Source organism: Aedes aegypti, chromosome 2 (genome assembly GCF_002204515.2).
Source record: "Aedes aegypti strain LVP_AGWG chromosome 2, AaegL5.0 Primary Assembly, whole genome shotgun sequence".
In the NCBI taxonomy this organism is placed as follows: Eukaryota; Metazoa; Arthropoda; class Insecta; order Diptera; family Culicidae; genus Aedes; species Aedes aegypti.
This window is the reverse complement of record NC_035108.1, coordinates 464,507,282-464,526,729: the sequence shown is the minus strand read 5'-3', so window position 1 is coordinate 464,526,729 and position 19,448 is coordinate 464,507,282. Positions and strand designations below refer to the sequence as shown.

The 19,448-nt window shown below is 34.9% G+C and overlaps 1 protein-coding gene across 4 annotated transcripts in view; it reads left to right on the top strand.

Moving 5' to 3' along the window:
- LOC5579519 (blastoderm-specific protein 25D) overlaps positions 1–19,448 on the top strand; it is a 99,554-nt gene that overhangs the window by 63,395 nt on the left and 16,711 nt on the right. For all 4 annotated transcript variants that reach the window (XM_021848238.1, XM_021848239.1, XM_021848240.1 and 1 more), the window contains 2 exons: positions 6,419–6,621; positions 12,433–13,874. In XM_021848238.1, coding sequence (XP_021703930.1) covers positions 6,419–6,621; positions 12,433–13,874 — 1,645 coding nt within the window. The remainder of the gene's footprint in view (positions 1–6,418; positions 6,622–12,432; positions 13,875–19,448) is intronic.

Below are 19,448 nucleotides of genomic sequence, written 5' to 3'. Positions count from 1 at the left end.
GTCAAGAAATCTTAAGTTATCCAACAGCTTAAATAACTTCAAAGAGAATCTATTGTGGAGAACTTGCACGCATGCAATAAATGGTTAAATAATACCATTAAACAAATTGAGAAAGTTTGGATTAAAGTATGTATTTTTTTTAAATACAACATAGTGTAACATTGAAAAAGGAGTTAGTTTAGAACATTCTTTTAGAGCAGGCCTGCCCAACCTTTTTGGCTGTTTTTCGACATAAATTGTTGGTGCGTTCACAAGAATTAACCGATATGAACAAAGTCTCAAATGAAAGCTTAGTACTAGGGTAAAAGCGCCAGTTTTGGGCAGTCTAAGGGAAAATGTCAATAAAAATTATATGGGAAGCCGTATTTCTACTACAAATATGTCGAATGTAAGCATTCAATCCATATTATGTGTGTAAATATCGAATCTGAGCTAAAACCATCGTTTCGCTTCGAAAATAACGTTGGTCAATATAGGCCACCAGAACCAGTTTTGGTCACAGACTTGACTTCTATTCCTTAATTGGCCAATCACATTGATTTCTTATGAGAGTGACCAAATTAGGAGTACCCTGGCCAAATTAAGTGTATGAGAATAAAAATTATAAGGATAATGAACTACAACTGGTGTATGGCCAAAACCGGTGCTTCTACCCGGTTGTTACCGGTGCAGTTAAGGTGATTATACCTTGGATTGATTTTTACCTCTGCTTGCATCGCTAGCGAAAAGTTTGATATAAATTTAAAATTTTCAGTATGGATTATATATATATAACACCACAAATTTATATATATATATATATATTACAAAGCTTTTATTTAAGACTTATTTTGTTCATATCGGTCTTTCTTGCGAACGCACCAACAATTTATGTCGAAAAAGAGCCAAAAAGGTCGGGCAGGCCTCTTTGGAGAAACAAACAAGTATTGCTGTATTGTTATAGATAATAACTAATTTCATTAAATTTCATTAATGTTCTCATTTCAAAGAAATGAAATGCTATGAGAATCCTGTTCGAGATAGCTGCGTTCAGGATCTTCAACATTTTGGATGAGATTCATCGAAAAATCAGTACGAGATTTCTTGGGAATACCGTCCAATAATACCTAACAATCCTGCTTAAATTCTGTACAAATCCGACGGCATCTAGCATTTTTTTTTTAATTTCTGGATGTTTTTAAAATTAAAACAAAAAAGATTGACGATCCATTCCACATCTTTTGGAATTCTTCCAACAGATTCTGTCAACATAAATTCAGGAATTGTCTCAACTTTTCCACAAATTTTACCAATATGCATGACGTACTTCATACTGATAATGCACTGATAATAACATATCTACACTTCAAGTTCCTTTTCACACTGATTGATAAGTGAGAACTATGTAAATGTATACTAGTCTTAATCAGCATTATCACATTATATATAAATGAAGATAGAGCAGTCATTTCCAATTGTTTTAAAGATCTTGAAGAGACTCTTGAAGAGCCAAAATATCATTTTCTAGTGTCTTATGTGTCGTATGTAGGTAAAAAGTATGATTACGAGTTGCCTCTAGTTTTAAAGAAATAGTAAAGAACGGCATTTTAATTTTTGGCTGAAAGTTGTTAACTACTAGACAAAAATTAACTGCAGTTCTGATGAACTGTTTTTGTTCTTGGCAATACAACCCCAACGCAACAAAGAATGCATCTCTGTTTCTGCATAATCTTGATTCTACACGTGTACTAAGTTTTCCAAAGAAGTTTCAACGCTGAGCTAGCGGAGTATCATAAAGAAATCAAAGATGTGCATAGTGTGCAAAGTTAAAAATTTATCGAAATTAGGTTTCGTTGGTCAAAAATAAATTAATTGAAATTTAAGTATAATTTACGGTGAGCTTCAGAGTTGCTATTGAAACATTGAAAGGCAATTATAAGCCGCAAGGTAATACAGATGTATTGTTATAATGATACAGAATATATTTTCTCTGTGTCAAATTTCATCGAAAATAAGTTAGTGAAAGGTGGATCCCGACTAAGATCAGAATAAATCAGTCGAAGAAAATTAAGAGTGATTCGAAATTAAATCAGAAAGAGACAAACTCTATAGTAGTTTTCAGAATAAGTTGTGAGTTTTTGAAAATAAATTGAGAATAGATTAAAAAGTATTTAGAGTAAATCTTGAGTTTTGAAAAAAAAAAATGAAATGCTAGAATGAATTTAGACCAAATAAAGACGAATTAGATGTTTATTTCAAACCATATTGATTGATAAAAATTCCATTTCACAGGTGGCCATAACACCACAAATTTTTGAAATTGCTGTTTTAAAATGAATACAAATTTCTTTCTGCATTGAATACCACTTGTAGAAGAAGTCCTTTGCACTTAGGGCGGGGTACGATGAGCACTCTAAGGATAGACCGAATTTTACTGAATGTGATATTTAAATTAAAAATAACATGGAACCGTTTACACGACATGTTTTCTTTCAACCATAAACATAGCATGTTCAAAAAAAAAAATAAAAATTTCATTGAACAAAAATGACTAAATAAGAGAGATCTTTTTCAGTTGGCTTAAATACGCGGGGCAAGAAGGGCAGTCCCTTAATTACACTTTTTTAAATTATTAATGGTTCCACATTGATACGTATTGTGTATTTTGCATCAAGCTATAAACTTCAAATTTTCTTTAAGCAGCATATTCTTAAATCATTTCACAATTTGAAGATTTTAATGGATTACCTATTTTATTTTGCTTGAAATGGTAGGAAACGATGAGAAACGACTGTATATTTTCATAAATACAAGCTAACCAACAGAAGCATGTAGTACAAGTATTTGCTAAGCGTGTTTGAATGATTTCGAAAAAGAAAATCTGTTTTCCATAAGGGATGCTCATCTTACCCCATTTTGTAAAATAACTTAAATCAAGCAAAGCACTGGTCATTTAGTATAACATTTTCTCATAATAAAAGCCATATTTTGAAAGAAGGGATATAATTATGGTTGTGACAAATGGTCCGCATCCTAAATAATGCTACCGTCGATGGGGGTGACAATGGGTGAAAGGATTGAGAATGAATCAAAACAAAAATTGAGATATCTCAGAAAATATTTGAAATATTGATGTTAAATTGTATGATAGCGTTTGACATGTGGATACATCCAAAAGTTACTAGTTCAATTGGTGGTTTTCTTAAACATGCTCTAATAATCCATTAAAAATTAAAAAGTGTAGAGGAAATTTAAAGGTAAATTATGAGTGTTATCCAACAACAGTGGCGCGGGAAAAGGGGAGGACAGGTAGGACATGTACTACGCACATAAACACCTGGGTAGGACAGTCGAAGGATTGTCCTACCCAAAATTCAAAAAAAAATAAACAAGATTAGTAGAAAGCTTGAAAAATAAATTAAACTAGTACAGCGTGATACAGCACAGCACGAGTATGATGGTGCTAGCGATTTATGAACATGCGATCACTCTTGGTATGATTTTCTTGACGATTTTCAGAGCAATTCCTATAGAACTACCACAGCACACTCTCTACAAGTTCTTGGCTGATTGAGAATTGCCGTAGACATTTCTGGAAGTAGCTCTTAGTTAATTCCTCAAAAATGATTTAATCAAATTCCTACTGATATTTTGTGGCATCATTCAAAAATATTTAGAGCAGATTATGACGATTATCTGAAAGATTTTTTTTGCAGAATTGTTGAAGAAATTCCAGCGAAATATTTGATGGAGTTTCTGCGCGTTGTAACATTTTTCATGTATCTTCAATTTCTCCTGAAAACTTTGAGACCATGGTGCTCATCTATTTGTTATCTAGAAATAGATGATGGATTACCACCTCCTTGGTTGTAAGAACAAGCAGTTTAGTGTATTTTTGTTAAATTTGTTGAATAAGTGGTAGTGATGATTAATAGTGATTTGAAAAGATATAAATGTAAAGGACAGTCATATTTTTTAACATGAATGATAACACAAAATGATCAAATGACATGGTCTCTATTTTAATGTAAGTCTCTAGATCATCTCTATTTTAAATGGAAGTTCTCTAAAGTATATATTGCATCTAAAGTCTCTTTTTTCTTTATTCTGCTTGCATTGAATCCTGATGCTAAAGTGTACAGGCTCCAAAGAAACCTTTAGGGACAATAGATTCTTCAAGAATTGCGTCTCCGATCCCTCCAAAAAAAGCTTCAGGAATTATCGTAGTGATTTTATTCAGAGTACTTTCAGGGCCTCTACCAAGTCCTCCACATTTTTTTTTTCCAGCGGGTTTCAAAGGATGCTTAGAATTATCCATAATTTGCTCCAGAAAACCCTTGAAACTCCAAAGCTACTACCTCCAGTAATTTCCTTCGATATTACTTTGTTTTTTTTTCTGTACTATCCTAGAATTTCCTCCAGATATTGTTTCACTTATGCTTCAACCGAATTCTTCAGTTGTTACAGTAACAACAGTACAGTACAGTAAGTCTACGAGGACAATTTTTTTCCAAGGAAATACACAAAGGATCATGCTGAAGGGCTTTTTTTCAAGAAACCCTGCAAGAATTCCTATTCCTTTTCCTCCTCCAGTTAATGTGGACTCCGATAAGAGTTCATTCACGTTTCCTCCCAGAAATCCAAAATTCCTTGAGGGGTTCGTCAAGCAAATCTATTATGTTTTCAAAAAATTTCTACAGCATTTCATCCAAATACTACTCTTACAGTTTTTCCAAACATTTTTTAAAAAGCTTCTCGTAAAATTCCATGCAATCGTCAAAAGTTCATTTGAGTTCTCACATCAGGATATATGACAGCATTTTTTTTTTTCAACAATCTCTCCGATCATTCCTACATAAATTTCTGTAGAGATTTTGTCCAATTTTTTTCGAAAAATTTCTTCAGTACATCCTGTGGAATACTATCCCGAGATTCGATTGATTTTTTCTCGATTATCTTAGCATATGATCTACAAAATCTTTTTATACTTCCTCAATAGTCCTTGAGTTTTTTCAGAGTTCATTAAGCGTGACTTTAAAACTTACACGAGTTTCATCAGAGGTTTTCTTAGGATTTTTTTATCCAGGTTGAATTCTTGAGGGATACTAAAGCCTGTCCACGTTAAATTTCGGACACCCAAATAATGGCAGCAAAAAAAAGTTACTCATAATTCAACAAAAACAATTGTTTATTTCAGAATAAAAGAGTTATATCTACAAAATAAACAGTTGACAAGGATGTTAATCCTTCTTTCTGTAAAATTCTCGAACTTTCTGTGGTACACCCGCCATTAGTGTCCGAAATTTATCGTGGACAGGCTTTAAATTCTTAGAAAAATTCCCTAGTAAAATTCGTGGAGAAATTCCTTGGGAAATAATCACTAAATGAATTCCTTTAGAAGTTTTCGGAGGAATATCTGTAAATTTGAGCGAATACTCGAGTAAGTTTATAGAGAAAATTATTAAAAAAAAACACATTCAATAATACTTGTCGTAATGTCATGAGGAATTCTCAAAAAAAGCTTAGATTTTAGACAATTGTCTGCTTTGTTGCTATAAAGAATCAAACTCTTATCTCCTGGCTCCTATTAGGTTTCGTTTTGCTTTCTTGGTTTGTTAGAGTTAATATACTTTGAAGTTCTTTCATAAATTTTTCATTCTATTCTTCTAAGAATTATGTTATTTGTTTTGATGAGCGGAAAAATCCCCTGGAAATATCGTTAGAACGCTTGAAAACAGTAAAACTCCCTCAACTCAACTCCACTCAATGCCGATCAAAATTTTACGTACACCCCTTTGCATATGAACCCTTCAAATACAGTAACCTTCAATTTCCAGTCTAGAATTCCATAGGGTTAAAGTTTTTCTTAGCTTCACTCTGTACAAAATATTGGCCAACGTTTGTCCTACCCATGGATTAGAACGTGGACGCCGACGCACCTCTGTCCAACACTCAATGTGGACTACTTTGATGTTATAAATGATTGACTATTATTGGTTTAAATTTAGTTTGAATCACGAAATTTGACACTATTTTGATTTTATTGGTTTAGGAAAAAATGTCATAATTGAAAAAAAAATTTTTTTTCTTATTTAACCCTAAAGCCTTCTATTGTTCACCTCAACACGAACACTCACAAGAGAGTAAATAATAAATGGTTAAAGTATAATATCGAACTAAATTTTAAATTGAATTTCAAAATATAACATTTTTTTTTATTGCATACTGAAATGTAGATAGTCTTTACAAATCAATCCAATATTGTTCTAGTTATAGTATAGGGCATAATGTGTGCTCATTTAGGTAGGTAGGTGTGCTCATTTCATAGTGGAAAACAACATTATTTGACAAATAGTTTTTTCGTAGCAGCGGAAAAACGGACAGAGTGGTGCTATTTTAATTTCGCTTACTGTATATTTAAATATTAAATCGATTACAGCCGAGTGGACAACCGAGATCGGATCACTCTCGACGGCCATCATCATCGACATGTGGGAGTCGGCCGGAATCAGCGAGCCGCGAGCTTTGCTGCAGGATCTCGGCTTCTACGGGCTGGAGGTGCAGGTAACGGAGCTAATCGCAGCACTGGAGGACGAACAGCAACGGCTCGGCGATGGCAACGACACCTCTGTGGTGGTGAGGGTGAGTTGGATTTGTTTTCTTGGTTTGGTGTGCTTTTGGGGGGCTGGGTAGCGGATTGCCCACATGCTCGACGAGACGTGCAAAATTTGCATTGGTAATGACGATTTACTGACATCGAGGCGGTCGAGAGTTGTGTTGGAATTTGGACATTTATCGGGTAGATTTCTACTAAATCAATCAAGCCAATTTGGTACAGTTTGCAAGCTGATGTGATCGCAAGCGGAGATCTTTTCGTTACTTTTAGATTTGTACTGAACTTGTTTGAGATATATACAGTCTGTGACAAAAGTTAGTAACCAAATGCTGTTTTTCTATTTAAAATGCCCTAGGTTGAGGTTCTGTATCTCAACTTCTAGTAGAGGGATTTGGCTGAAATTTGAATGACGAACTACAAATAACTCGAAGTTATGTCTGTAGTGAATTTATTATATTGCAGACATTATCCAAAGAGTTTTAGAGGGTTGTTTAAAAACATAAGTAAGTAATCAAGAGACGTTTATATTTCATTTAAAAACGGTAAGCTTTAGATGGGTGGTTTGTTTGGCAAACTTATTCTCTTTCAAAAGCTACGCAAATTGGCAGAAAACACCTATCACCCAACACTTATCGTTTTTGAATTGAATTATATAATCTGTCTTTGAACGACCCTCAGAAACTCTTTAGGAAATGACTGCAATATAATGAATACACTACAGACAAAACTTCACGTTATTTTGTAGTTCGTCATTCAAATTTCAGCCGAATTCGCCTATTAGAAGTTGAGATATAGAGCCCCAAACATGGGCATTTTGTATGGATAAGCAGCTTTTGGTTACTAACTTTTGCCAAGAAAGAAATTGGAAATTTGAATAAAAATTGGTAAATTAACTCAAACACAAAGACCATTTTTTTCTTCATTGTTGCTGAACTGGTTGCAGGTTTCTTTTTAAACGCAAGTCTGTATTTTCAATGGTAGGTCTCTTATACAGGGCTGATAGCAAGTCTGTCTTTTGAGACTTGGTCTCTATTTTAATGCAAGTCTTTATAAAGTCTCTATTTTTAATTGAAGATTTTAGACTTTGGATACCTCTTTTTTAACCCGAATGACAACCAGAAGTCGCATAGAAATTTACGTAAAAAATTGTTTACCTGTACGAATTACATCACACCCGGACAAAATTGTGAATGTAATCGTTTTGTTGATAAATTTCCTTGCGTAGAACGTTATTTTCTGATTTCGTCAGTGCATTTTGTTTCGTTCCGTATAAATGTCAAAGGAAGTCGAATCAATCCGTAGCAGCTGCCAAATCAACTTTGTTTTCATAAACTAAGTCGTATAAGGTTACAAATTAATTCGTAATAAAATCTGTCCACTCGCATTGCATGTCAATATTCATAATAAAAATTATGCACATATATTGCCTCCACTTTTGTACGCATAAGGCCTTTTGACGACATCTTATAAGGATTTTTTGAACATATAATCATCGCATAACGCAGAAGGTGATTTCGTTATATGTACATTCTGGTTGTCTAGGAGGTCTCTATTTTCCTTCTTCTTGCAATGAATTATGATTTGATTGCCGAAGCGTCATGTGACCTAATTATTCATCCTGCATTTTTTTTTTTACAAAATACTATTGAAAGCTTTTTTTTCAGAGATTTACCCACCATGTCTTGCATCAAAATTCTTCCAGGGCATTTTCAGGGTTATATTTTAATAATTACAAAAAAAATCATTGTAGGTAAATTCTCTGGAGACATTTTTGGACAATTTTTTTGAAAATTTTCTTTGAAAACTTCTTATAAATTTTTTTGGAGGTCTTTCTGAAAAAGTCATTCGAGGAATCACTGGAGTAATTTGAGAAAACAATTCTTGGTTGAAATCTTGAAGAAAAACTGTATGACAGTTCTAGAGGAAATTCTAAGAAACACATTATTTGAGAAATTCTTTAAGTAATTCAGTGTTTGGGGTTTGAATTTCTGAAAACATCTTGAACTGAATGTATGGAGAAATTCCTTGAGAAGAAAAGAATTAATAAATGATTTCCTGTAGAAATCTTCGGAGTAATACCTGAAGGAAAGTTCGGGCAAATACCTGATGAAATTACTGAAGAACATTTTGACAAAGTCTCTGAAAAAAATCTTATGGAAACTCTAAGATCCTGATTTCTGATTATATATTTTTGGTTTCTATATGGTTATTATGCTACTTTTCTCCGAATGTCGTTTCCCCGAACGCCGGTTCCTTGAAAAGTTTTTAGCATTCATAATTGTTATAACCTCATCCACTTTAGGGTATTTTTTTTTGCTTTATTTCAATACATAGCTGAAAAGTTTGTACAAACTGTGCGCAGCTACTTAGCTGGGAAATATAATTAGGCGATGTGAGCATCTTATAATTTAACTTACTCTAATATCTTAATTCTATTCATCAATGAATTTTATTTACATGTTTTCAACAATATTAGTTTTCTTTTGAAATTCAGTGCAATTGTTTCATTTCTAATGTTGTTGGGTAATAAGTTGTAATTCACTATTCCTGCATAAAAAATGTGTCTTGAAGCTAATTCAGTACGAGATCTATTGGTATAAAACCTATCCCGATTCCTGGTAGCATGTGAATGTATATTAGTTGTTGGTATGATTTCAATATTGCTTTTAATAATTCCATTTTTGATCTTATAAATAGTGAAAATCAAACTAAATCTGTACAGATCACTCAAAGATAAATATTTATAGGTATAAAGTGCAATAGTGGGAAATAGTGTGGGTAACCTTCTTATAGATTTTATGGCTCGATTTTGAAGAACTTTCAATACATTCAGATGTGTGCTTGCTGCGGAACCCCATATGCAAACCAAATATGTCAATTGAGAAAGGATATAAGAACTGTATATTTGCCAACAAATTTGTACTCCAAGACATTTACGAACTTTTTCCATAGCAAAAATGTAGGGCACAATTTTTTTCTTTACCTTGTTAATGTGATTATTCCATTTCAGGCGATTGTCAATAATCAATCCAAGATAATTTGTTTCCTGTACTTGTCGCAGTGGCTCATTATTTATAGAAAGGGTTAAACTGGGAGTATAAAAGGATGTTGTAAATAATATGAAATTGGTCTTTTCTGTGTTCATAGACATTTTGTTGGCAGAAAACCATTGGTGCATTAACTCCAAATCGTGTTGCATCATTTCTTGGAGTAAATTCAAATTATTTGCTCTATATTTACTAACAGCATCATCAGCGTAACATTGAAGTAAGCCTTTCAATGGTAACTGCAGTAAATCATTAATAAAAAGGTTGAATAGTAAAGGTCCCATAACTGAGCCTTGGGGCACTCCAGTACAAATGACTTTGGCATCACTTAATATTCCATGCACACAGCATATTTGTTGACGATTCGAGAAGTATGATGTCATAAGTTGAATAGCTGAAACACTCAAACCATAATATTTCAATTTTTCTAGCAAGATTTCATGAGGAATGCAATCAAACGCTTTTTTAGGTCTATAAATATGCACGCCACAAATTGACCATCGTCTAGTCCTTTCACTACAAAGTTTATAAGTTCTAGAGTTGCTGATTCAGTGCTTGATTTCGGTACAAAACCAAACTGATTAGTGTGGACTAGATTATTTTGAAATATGTAATTGGAAAGTTGTTGAGTCAGAACCTTTTCCACTATTTTCGACAGCGTAGGTAAAACAGAGATAGGACGGTAATTAGTTTTATCATATTTACTGCCTGTTTTATATACAGGGATAATTTTTGCTATTTTTAAGGTGTCATCAAATACGCAAGTATGAATCGCTTCATTTACTAGCTCTGTTATTTTGCCGATTAGATAACCTCTGCACTTTTGTATAAGCTTTACGGAAATTCTATCGAGTCCACTAGCAGCACTGGAATTGAGAGATTCAACTACTTTTATGATACTATTCTCTTCAACTCTAACGAAATTGAATGTATACTCAACTGCTTGGGGCATAAAAGAATGGAATGCATATGAAGTTCTCTGAGGTGCACACATTTTGCCAACGTTTATAAAATAATTACTGAAACAATCAGATAATGATGAATCAGATAATTAATGAATCGATTATCCTTTGCTAATTTTTTTGGCGATTATTTCGAGTTTCACCGTCCTCGGTTACTTTGGCAATACGTGTTTAGTAGAGAATGACCAAATATCTCCTTCTTTTGATTGTTTAACGTTCTTTCTAGTTTGCCACCATAACACTGAATATATTCTTGTATATTTTCGAACTGCATCACTTTCCGAGGAACTGGCATTAGGGAAAACGACATTCGTTAAAAAGCAGCACCTTTTTTTACAGTTTTTTGTAGAAATTCGTTTCGGGATTTTTCAGAGCACCTTACAAAAATTTCTTACACTCAAAACAATCCACACGTCGTTGTTACGTGAAAACATACGTGTTTTTTTCCATCGCACTTTTCACGTAGCGCTTACGTGGATCATAGGTATCACCGAATGAACGCATGAACTAATGAACCTCACCAGTTCCATCGAAGTTTCACGTAACAGCTACATGAATTTTCACGTAGCATTTACGAAGCGTTTCAATAGAACACAGGGAAACTTTCATTAAAAGTTATCGGAATTAGTTCATAGAAATCAATCATGTTTTGCATAAGCTTTCTTTTTATTTTCAATTTGAATGAAGGATAACTAAAGGATTAATTTTTATGCTTTATTAAAGGTTTCAAAACACTGAATGATCACCATCGTGGTATCCTTGGTCCGAATGGTCCAGGACGCTCGTTCTTCGCAAATTTGTCCAGTGCCATTTCCGTTCAAAACAATCAACGTTCTGTAAATTGATATGAAATAAGGTATAAAGTGTTAATTAATTTGGGATTCTACAGATTTTAACAAATATTTACCTTGAAATTGTTCCTAAAAATATGTTGTAGTCCAGCAGCAGTTGCTTCTTGAAAAAATATCGGCCACCATTTTGATATTTGAGCTCAACAGAGAATGAACGCGATGACCAAATGAATTTAAGTACCCACGTGATTTTCACGTAAATGTGATTGGTCTCCATCTAGTGTTCATATATGCTCTGGTAATTATCACCTTAGTCAGGTGAATAGGAGGCGAAAAGAATGCGGAATGATCCACGTATTTTTTCACATACCAATCACATCCCATTCAGTAATTATTCCAAGAATTCAATCATTCCCATATCCATTTTTATTCCGTCCTTTTTGCACGGAATTCCATCAGAAAATCCTGCAGGAATTTGTATATAAAATATAAAATAAAACTTATTCAGAAAAACAAAAGTTCTGTCAGAGATCCTTGCAGGAGTTCATTGAAAATCTCTTTAGAACTTTCATCCGAGATTACCTTAGGATTTCTTTTAAAATACCTGGATTACCTAGAAATTAATGAAATAGTTTCTAAAAATAATTATTAACGATTTCTTGGAAAAAATCCCTAGTAAATTTTTGAAAGGATTCGTTAGATATTGTTTTATTTTAATTTCTCCCTTTAAAGATTTCATCTGTGAATTCTTGAAGAGATTTCTCTAATATTTGCTCTAAAGATTCATTTATGAGACCCTCTAGGAATCGACCTTGAACTTCGCCAACCTTGATTTTAAGATTTCTTTCTGAATTCTTCCTATCCGAATTCTTACATGAATTGCTCCAGAGATCATTTATACAATTTCTAAAGGGATTAGGCAATCCGTGCGGAAGTTTCCGATTAAATCTCGTAGCAACAATTGGGATATTTATTAGTATAACGATATAATCTTGCATCAATGACCTCTTTTCCGTCTCTTCTATCCCTACAACCAGGCATCGCTGGCGCTTCACAAGGCGGAAGTCAGTGCCCTGCGACAGGCGTTCCTTCAGCTGATGGAAGAAAACAAGAAACTCTACTCCGACAACAAAGAAGCCAATCAACGCGCCCAACTGCTGCTTCAGGAGGTGGACGAGCGGCACAACTCGTTGGAAAGTGCCACCCGGGACAAAATCCGTCTCCTGGAGCAGCGTCACCATGAAACGGTGAAAGAGCTGACGTCGCAACTGGCGTTTGAGAGGGAGCAATTGTCCTGTGCGAATGCCACCTTGGAGAAACGGATCCAAAGCCTGGAACAGGACGAGAGCAAGGTGAAAGCGGAGATGAACTCGCTGCTGGAGGAGAACGAGGGTTTGAGGGCTGAGCAGGAGAACCTCACCAAGGAGCTGACGGATATTCTAGAGAAGAATATCAAGCTCAATAAAGATATTGCCGAGCTGGAGGAAAACAATCGCAACGACTTCGATGATGAATATGCCGGGAAGAACGACCTGGAAGTTTTGGAGTTGATCGAGAAGAATTCTCTGTTGCAAGATAAAAATAAAGAACTGAAAGATAAGAATGATGAGTTGAGTGTGGAGATTGAAATGTTGAATGCCGAGCTGGCGAAGTTCAAATTGAAGCGAAGTGGTGTTAGCAGGACAAGCTCGTTGGATGTGTCGCCGGTGATGGTCGAATCGACTGGGTGCGAAGAGAATACAAGTGCTGCTAGAAAGCGTCAAGGAGATTCCCCAAGCAAGGCGAGACTCTCAGATGAAAGTCCCCGGTTGGGAAAATTCAGGAAGTGCAGCAACGATGTGGAGAATGAGTCCGATTCGAGTGGGGATTGGATGGCTCTGCATTCCGAGCTTGCACTGAAAGTGGAAGCTACCTCAGGTATTAGTGTAGAAAAAACACAGGCAGAAGAAATACAGCAACTAAAGGCGAAAGTTGCTGAACTAGAGGAGTTGAATAAGAAGAAAGAGGAAGAGAGTACTGGTTTTGAAAAGAGTGATTTGGAGAAAGTGTCCGATGGTAGTGATACAACACAGTCCGAAATGGCGAAAGTGAAGGCACGTTGCGAGGAGTTGGAAGCAAGTTTAGAACAATTGAGCAAAGAATACGAAGCTTGTGAAGACTACTGGCAGAGTAAGGTGAACGAAGAAAGATTGCTGTATGAAGAGGAACAGCGAATTGCCGACGAAAAACTGAACGAGCTGTGTAAAAAGGTGGCCGAATACGAGGAGCAGTTTGCCGGCCAAGGTGGTAATAAAAATGATGATGGCCGACTATCACCTATCGAGGAGAAAGATGTCCTGGAGCAGCAGTATCTGGATTTGGAGGTGGAATTCCAACAGGTGCAGACTATGCTGCAAGAAAAGACGCATGAACTGGAAAAGCTGCGGGGCAGGATCCTGGAGCTAGAACAACTCGTCAAATATCCATCGGAGGCGTTATTGTAAGTATCAGTAAAGTTTTATCTATCGTAACATTTGAAAAGGGCGTATCTGCAAAACGTAAACTTGAGAAATTCTCGATCTTAGATTCAGCACCATATTGATTGGTCCTATTTCAGATCCAATCACTTTCTCACAAGTTTTATACCTTGTTGTGTTTGACACTCACAAATCATTTTTTTTTCTTGAGATTGTAGGGTGATGTGCTAGTATCCATCGTATTAAGGATCGATCAGTGAGAATTGCAATTTTCCCAGTATTGCAGTTAATGATGTTGATACAAACCGATGCCAAACAATTCTTTCTCAAAACAGCTTTAGCATTGTACAATAACGTTTTGATAAATCTTGATCTCTTTTTGGAAATAATGCAAAGAAAATGCATCTTACCGTATTCTCAATCCGTCGTATCGTTTTCAACTCCATCGCAATCAGTTTCCAGATTCGTCTCACAACTTACGGCTCACTGTGTGTATTGAGTGGTTAAAACACAACATATCAACGCTATAATAAAATGTTTTACTAGAATATATAGATCTACGGGCATCTCCCTCCATTCCTTCAGCATGATGGAATATACTAATTTCCTTTAAAATTAATTGTTCGTCATCAAAATTCAGCCCGAACATATGAACACAATTCCTTTTGACCGTACAATTATGGCATTTGCTCACAGTACAGCGAAAACAACACAATCAAAGGAATCGTATTTTTACATCGAGCGTCGCGCACACATTGATGCGCACAAGCTTTTTTTTCTCAGTACGACGGATTGAACTTTGTTTACATTCTCAATTATACGCGGCGGTTGAGGAAATTTCGTAAAATTTGGTGATTTATTGAAGTTTTACGGCGTGTGATTGGAATGAAATCCTTCAGTGAAGAAGTACGAAGGTTTTCCATAGTGAAAATAAGTGCCCGGCGAAGTAAGTCACCCACGGGGGCGGGAAGAAACTTGTGTTGGAAAGTGGTGTGGCTCAGTCGATCGCTAAGCATTTCTCTCAAATCGTGTTCGTCCATGCGATTTCGGTGAAAAAGTGCAAAGTGGATGATTGAACTGAAGTTATTTACCAAAATACAGTAGTTTTATTGCATTTTTGGTGTACAAGTGTACAAACCATAACAGCTTTCACAAAATTACACTTGGATATTGAATCTATGTTGCAGGTAAGTTTGAATATCCGCCGTAGTGGAACATTTAAAGTTTGATACGACGAATAGTAGCGCTTACGACGAAGAAGAACAAAACCCTACCTCAATCTACAAAAGTTAAGACAATGTATTATGAGAGCGCTTGTTCTGTTGTTTGTTGTCTTCTGCTTCAATGACAGTTTGGGATGGATTACCAACTGATGAACTCGTTTCATGCTTATGATAATAAATTTTTTTCGTGACAATGTTACATTTATGTAATTTTCAAATAAACTTTGGATTGCTGATCACTACAAGTGTGCACCACATAAAACCATTATTCCTGTTTTAGACAGTTTTAATATACTTATACCTTTAAATGTTTGGTCAATACTAAAAATAACCTTTGGATAGTTCGACATTATAAATGTTATAAATGTTATTTTTTTAATTTCTTTCACCGTGTGACAAAAAAGTAAAACTAGTTTAAAGTAGTAGTCGTATTATTCCTCCTTATCCCAGGCATCGCATCACCGACCAAAGGTGATTTCCAGATTTCTTTCTTTTCTCACTAATGAACACCCTTCCGATGGTGATTGTGGAGATGCAGTCTTTAGAAGCAACAATTTTTAAACAATATGATTCTTTTCCCATTCTAACCGGGCGTAAGGACTTCAAAATTCGCATTTAATAGTTGGTGTAATCCCCCATTTAATAGTTGGTGTAATTGGAAATCAACAAGCAGCCAGGCTGCTGTCAATTTTAAATTTTCGTAAAACTAGAAATGTACGGTTTCGTGCCTAGAAATGTACGGTCATGATTTCGCTACGTTAAAAAATGTTATATAATTTATATAACACGAAGACCACCAACTGTTAGGAAAAGTTGTACTTGCTCTAAATTATGCATGAATATTTTACAACTTTTCTAAAATATGTTTCTAACTAACATACGGCTAGCAGGTTTCTGATTTGGTATATTTATTGGGTTAATTGCCTACACCGAAATGTTGAAGATTTGTGTAAAGTATTTCAAGCTTGCAATTTTACTGTGGTTTCCTGCGAGACAACCAAACAAACAACGGTTAGCACTTGTGGAAAAGTTCGTGTTCAATTTGAACAACCTAAATGTTCGAGTCCGCATCCCTTAGGGTGTAATAATGAATATTTGATTTGCTTTCATTATTCATCAAAGATTAATAGACAATAAAACGAATTTTTCGAGGAAGAACATCGGCTCATAGTTTTTCAGCAAGACACAGTCGCATATCATACTTATATAATACCTCAATCGCAGTTCTTAACTAGATTCCTTCTAATATTTGACATGAGCGAATGATCCAGACAATGCCAGTGAAGAATCTATCCTAGGCTTTCATCACAAATGCTAATAAATCTTCGAGCTGTTTAGTGAAATATCGTAAAACCAACTGTAAGGCTGTCTTCAGTGTTGTGTACTAGACTCGAGTCCCGACTAAGTCGAATCTAGTACACACCACTGAAGACGTCCTTACAGTTGAGGTCGAAATATGCGTATCTGTCAAAGGATACAAACTCTAGTAGAATTAATTGATATTGTACTAAATACGGTTTTTTCATTGACTTATAGACTAAATTCACACAAATAAAAATAAAAAAATACTTATAGGTATTCCACTAAACAGCTTGAAGATTTATTGTCAGAAGATATGCTTCCAAATTCTTCTCTTCAAAGGGAAAGTGACAGATACAAATTATATCCAAAATGGTGAACAGTAAACAGTCTAAACAGATTAAACAGATAAATCAACTGAAGAATTAAATTTATGCTTCGTTTTTATTTTCAATATAAGAAATACCGTAGAACATTATATGACGATTTTTGCCTTTTGTGTTGCCCATAGGCCACAGTAATATGAATCTCAAATAACATAATAACTTTTTTATTAAATCAAATTCAAGAGTTCAAACATGGCTTCAGTTAAGACCCTCCAGTTTGGCACTTTGGATGAACATAGTTCCAGTTATGCCGTTTAGCATTTTTGTTTTTAATTGTATTGGTTATTGGACAATACCAAACAATTATGAGAAAAAAACAAAATGACAAAATTCCGAAAAGAAATAAAAAAGCACAAAAAGGCCAATCTGATTTTGATGGAAATTTGCAATATGGCCCTTTCAGCTGTCCCATTATCAAACCCTTTTAAAATTTTAACTAAAACAAACCTTAAAAAGCGTTTTTTTTGTTAGAGAGAGTATGTACGGGCAATTCACGTTGATATTGATATGAAAGATTTTGTTTACGTATTGTATTTACAGGGCTGGTAGTACGTCTTTTATTAAGTGACTTTTCAACTGTTTCTTCAAGACTTTCTTCCCAGAATCCTCGAAGAAAAGCTTCAGAAATTTGCCTAATGATTTCTCCAGATATTTCAATTGGAATTCTTTCATGGACTTCAGTAAATGTTCTAGAGCTTCCTCTACAAATGATTCCAGAAGATCTTCTGGATACTTACAGGAATTTCCCCTGAATTTGGCTCCAGTAAATAGCTCAGGTATTACATACTTTGCAATGCCATGCTGAAGGTGTCTAGGTTCGATTCCCGGTCGGTCCAGGATCTTTTCGTAATGGAAATTTCCTTGACTTCCCTGGGCATAGAGTACCATCGTACCTGCCACACGATATACGAATGCGAAAATGGCAACTTTGGCAAAGAAAGCTCTCAGTAAATAACTGTGGAAGTGCTCATTGACGTCAATGCCAACAATAAGAAGAAGATTGTTCCACTAATCGTTCAACTGAATTTTCCAGTTGTTACTTTAGAAGAACTTCCAAAGATTCTTACAGCAATTCTTCCAAGAAAATCCGCAAAGGATTTTTTTTCGAAGAAGTCCTACAAGAATTCCTATGCCATTTCATCTACGGTTACTCCCAATAATTGCTCCAAGAATTCCTCGAGGAATTATTCGAGAATATCTTTTAAGAAGTTTCACAAAAATTCTTAGAAAAATAGAGCCTATGATTTATTATCATCATCATCAACATTTCTCCCGTGAAATCTTCAAAACTCTATTCAAGGATGCACACCAGTTAACACTACAGCAATCTTTCACCACTTACCACACTAAAGCAATCTTTTATCACTTTGCTTATTTTTCTACCCAATTCTTTAGCAATTTATCTAAGAAAACTACTAGCACTATCATGAGTTCTTTCAAATCCTTATACAGCAAAAGTGGCCTTAGAGCTTATACAAGTTTCATTGAAATTTTCCTGGAGACATGCATGGAAAACTCCTGGGGAAATGCCTGGAAATATTTGCAGAATTCCTTGAGAAGTACTGATCGGACTCGATTATCGAGCATCGATTTTTTTCAGCGACTAGGAAAAAAAAAATGAAATTTGTAATAAAAGAACTCAAAACTCATGTTTTTAAGTTATTCTACTTGTATTATGCAGTAACGTAGCCAGAAGTTGTTTCTAAGGAGAAAAGGGGTTTTGAGAGAGAAAAAATGTTGACCCGCATAAAAAATAACCATGTTAGGTACAGTTAAAAAATTACTTACACTTTACCAGCTCTGTTTATCTAAGGGGTCATCAATAAATCAAATCGCATCACTTATCGGGAGGCGAAGGATTCCATGGAAACGTGATAATCCATACAATCCATCGCAGTATAAAATTTATACAAAAAGTGTGTTATAGGAAGAAGGGGGTTCAATGGCAACATTTTACTTGGCGCAATATATGGACGTTCCCTTATGCAGAAACTTTCTGTGTGGGATAGGTAATTTATGAACGTTCCCTTATACGATGCTTTTCGTTAGTTCTGGCTACGCCTAAGGTCACTGGGTATTTATCCGCAATGTAGGGAAGGTTCGTTTTCCGCCTCAGCCGGGAAAGTTTTTTTTATGGGGAATGTTTTTCGATTATGCCAAGTCCTGAATCGAATGCTAAATCTTAAGCAGATTCCTCAGCTCCTTCAGATCTTCTCAGAATTCTCAGATCCTCAGATATCAGATATAGGAATCTTATGGGATATTTTTTGATAAATTTCTAGTCAACTCCATGACGTATTCGTGGTAAGTTAGTTGATAATTTCTCCAGAAATTATAAGCTAATTCTTATCTATTTATAAACAATCAACTTTGAAGAAATCATTAGCCGTAGGTAAGAATATTTATTGACAGTTTACACTAACAATTTTAAGGGAATGCTTTGAGAGCCAAATTTGATGATTAATTCTTCCGAGATCCAAAGCATATTGCTATGGTAATCTGCTAACTCATGTGTGTTGAGACTGTATGTATATGCTTTCTTAGATATTGGCTCTGAGTTTATCTTGCAAAACTGACAAGTTATTCTACAGTCACAGATTTTTGCCAGGCATTCACTTGACTTCTTAGCAAATATTTATAAATTGTTCCTTTTCAAATCGTTGTTGGATATATTGAAAGAATATTGACG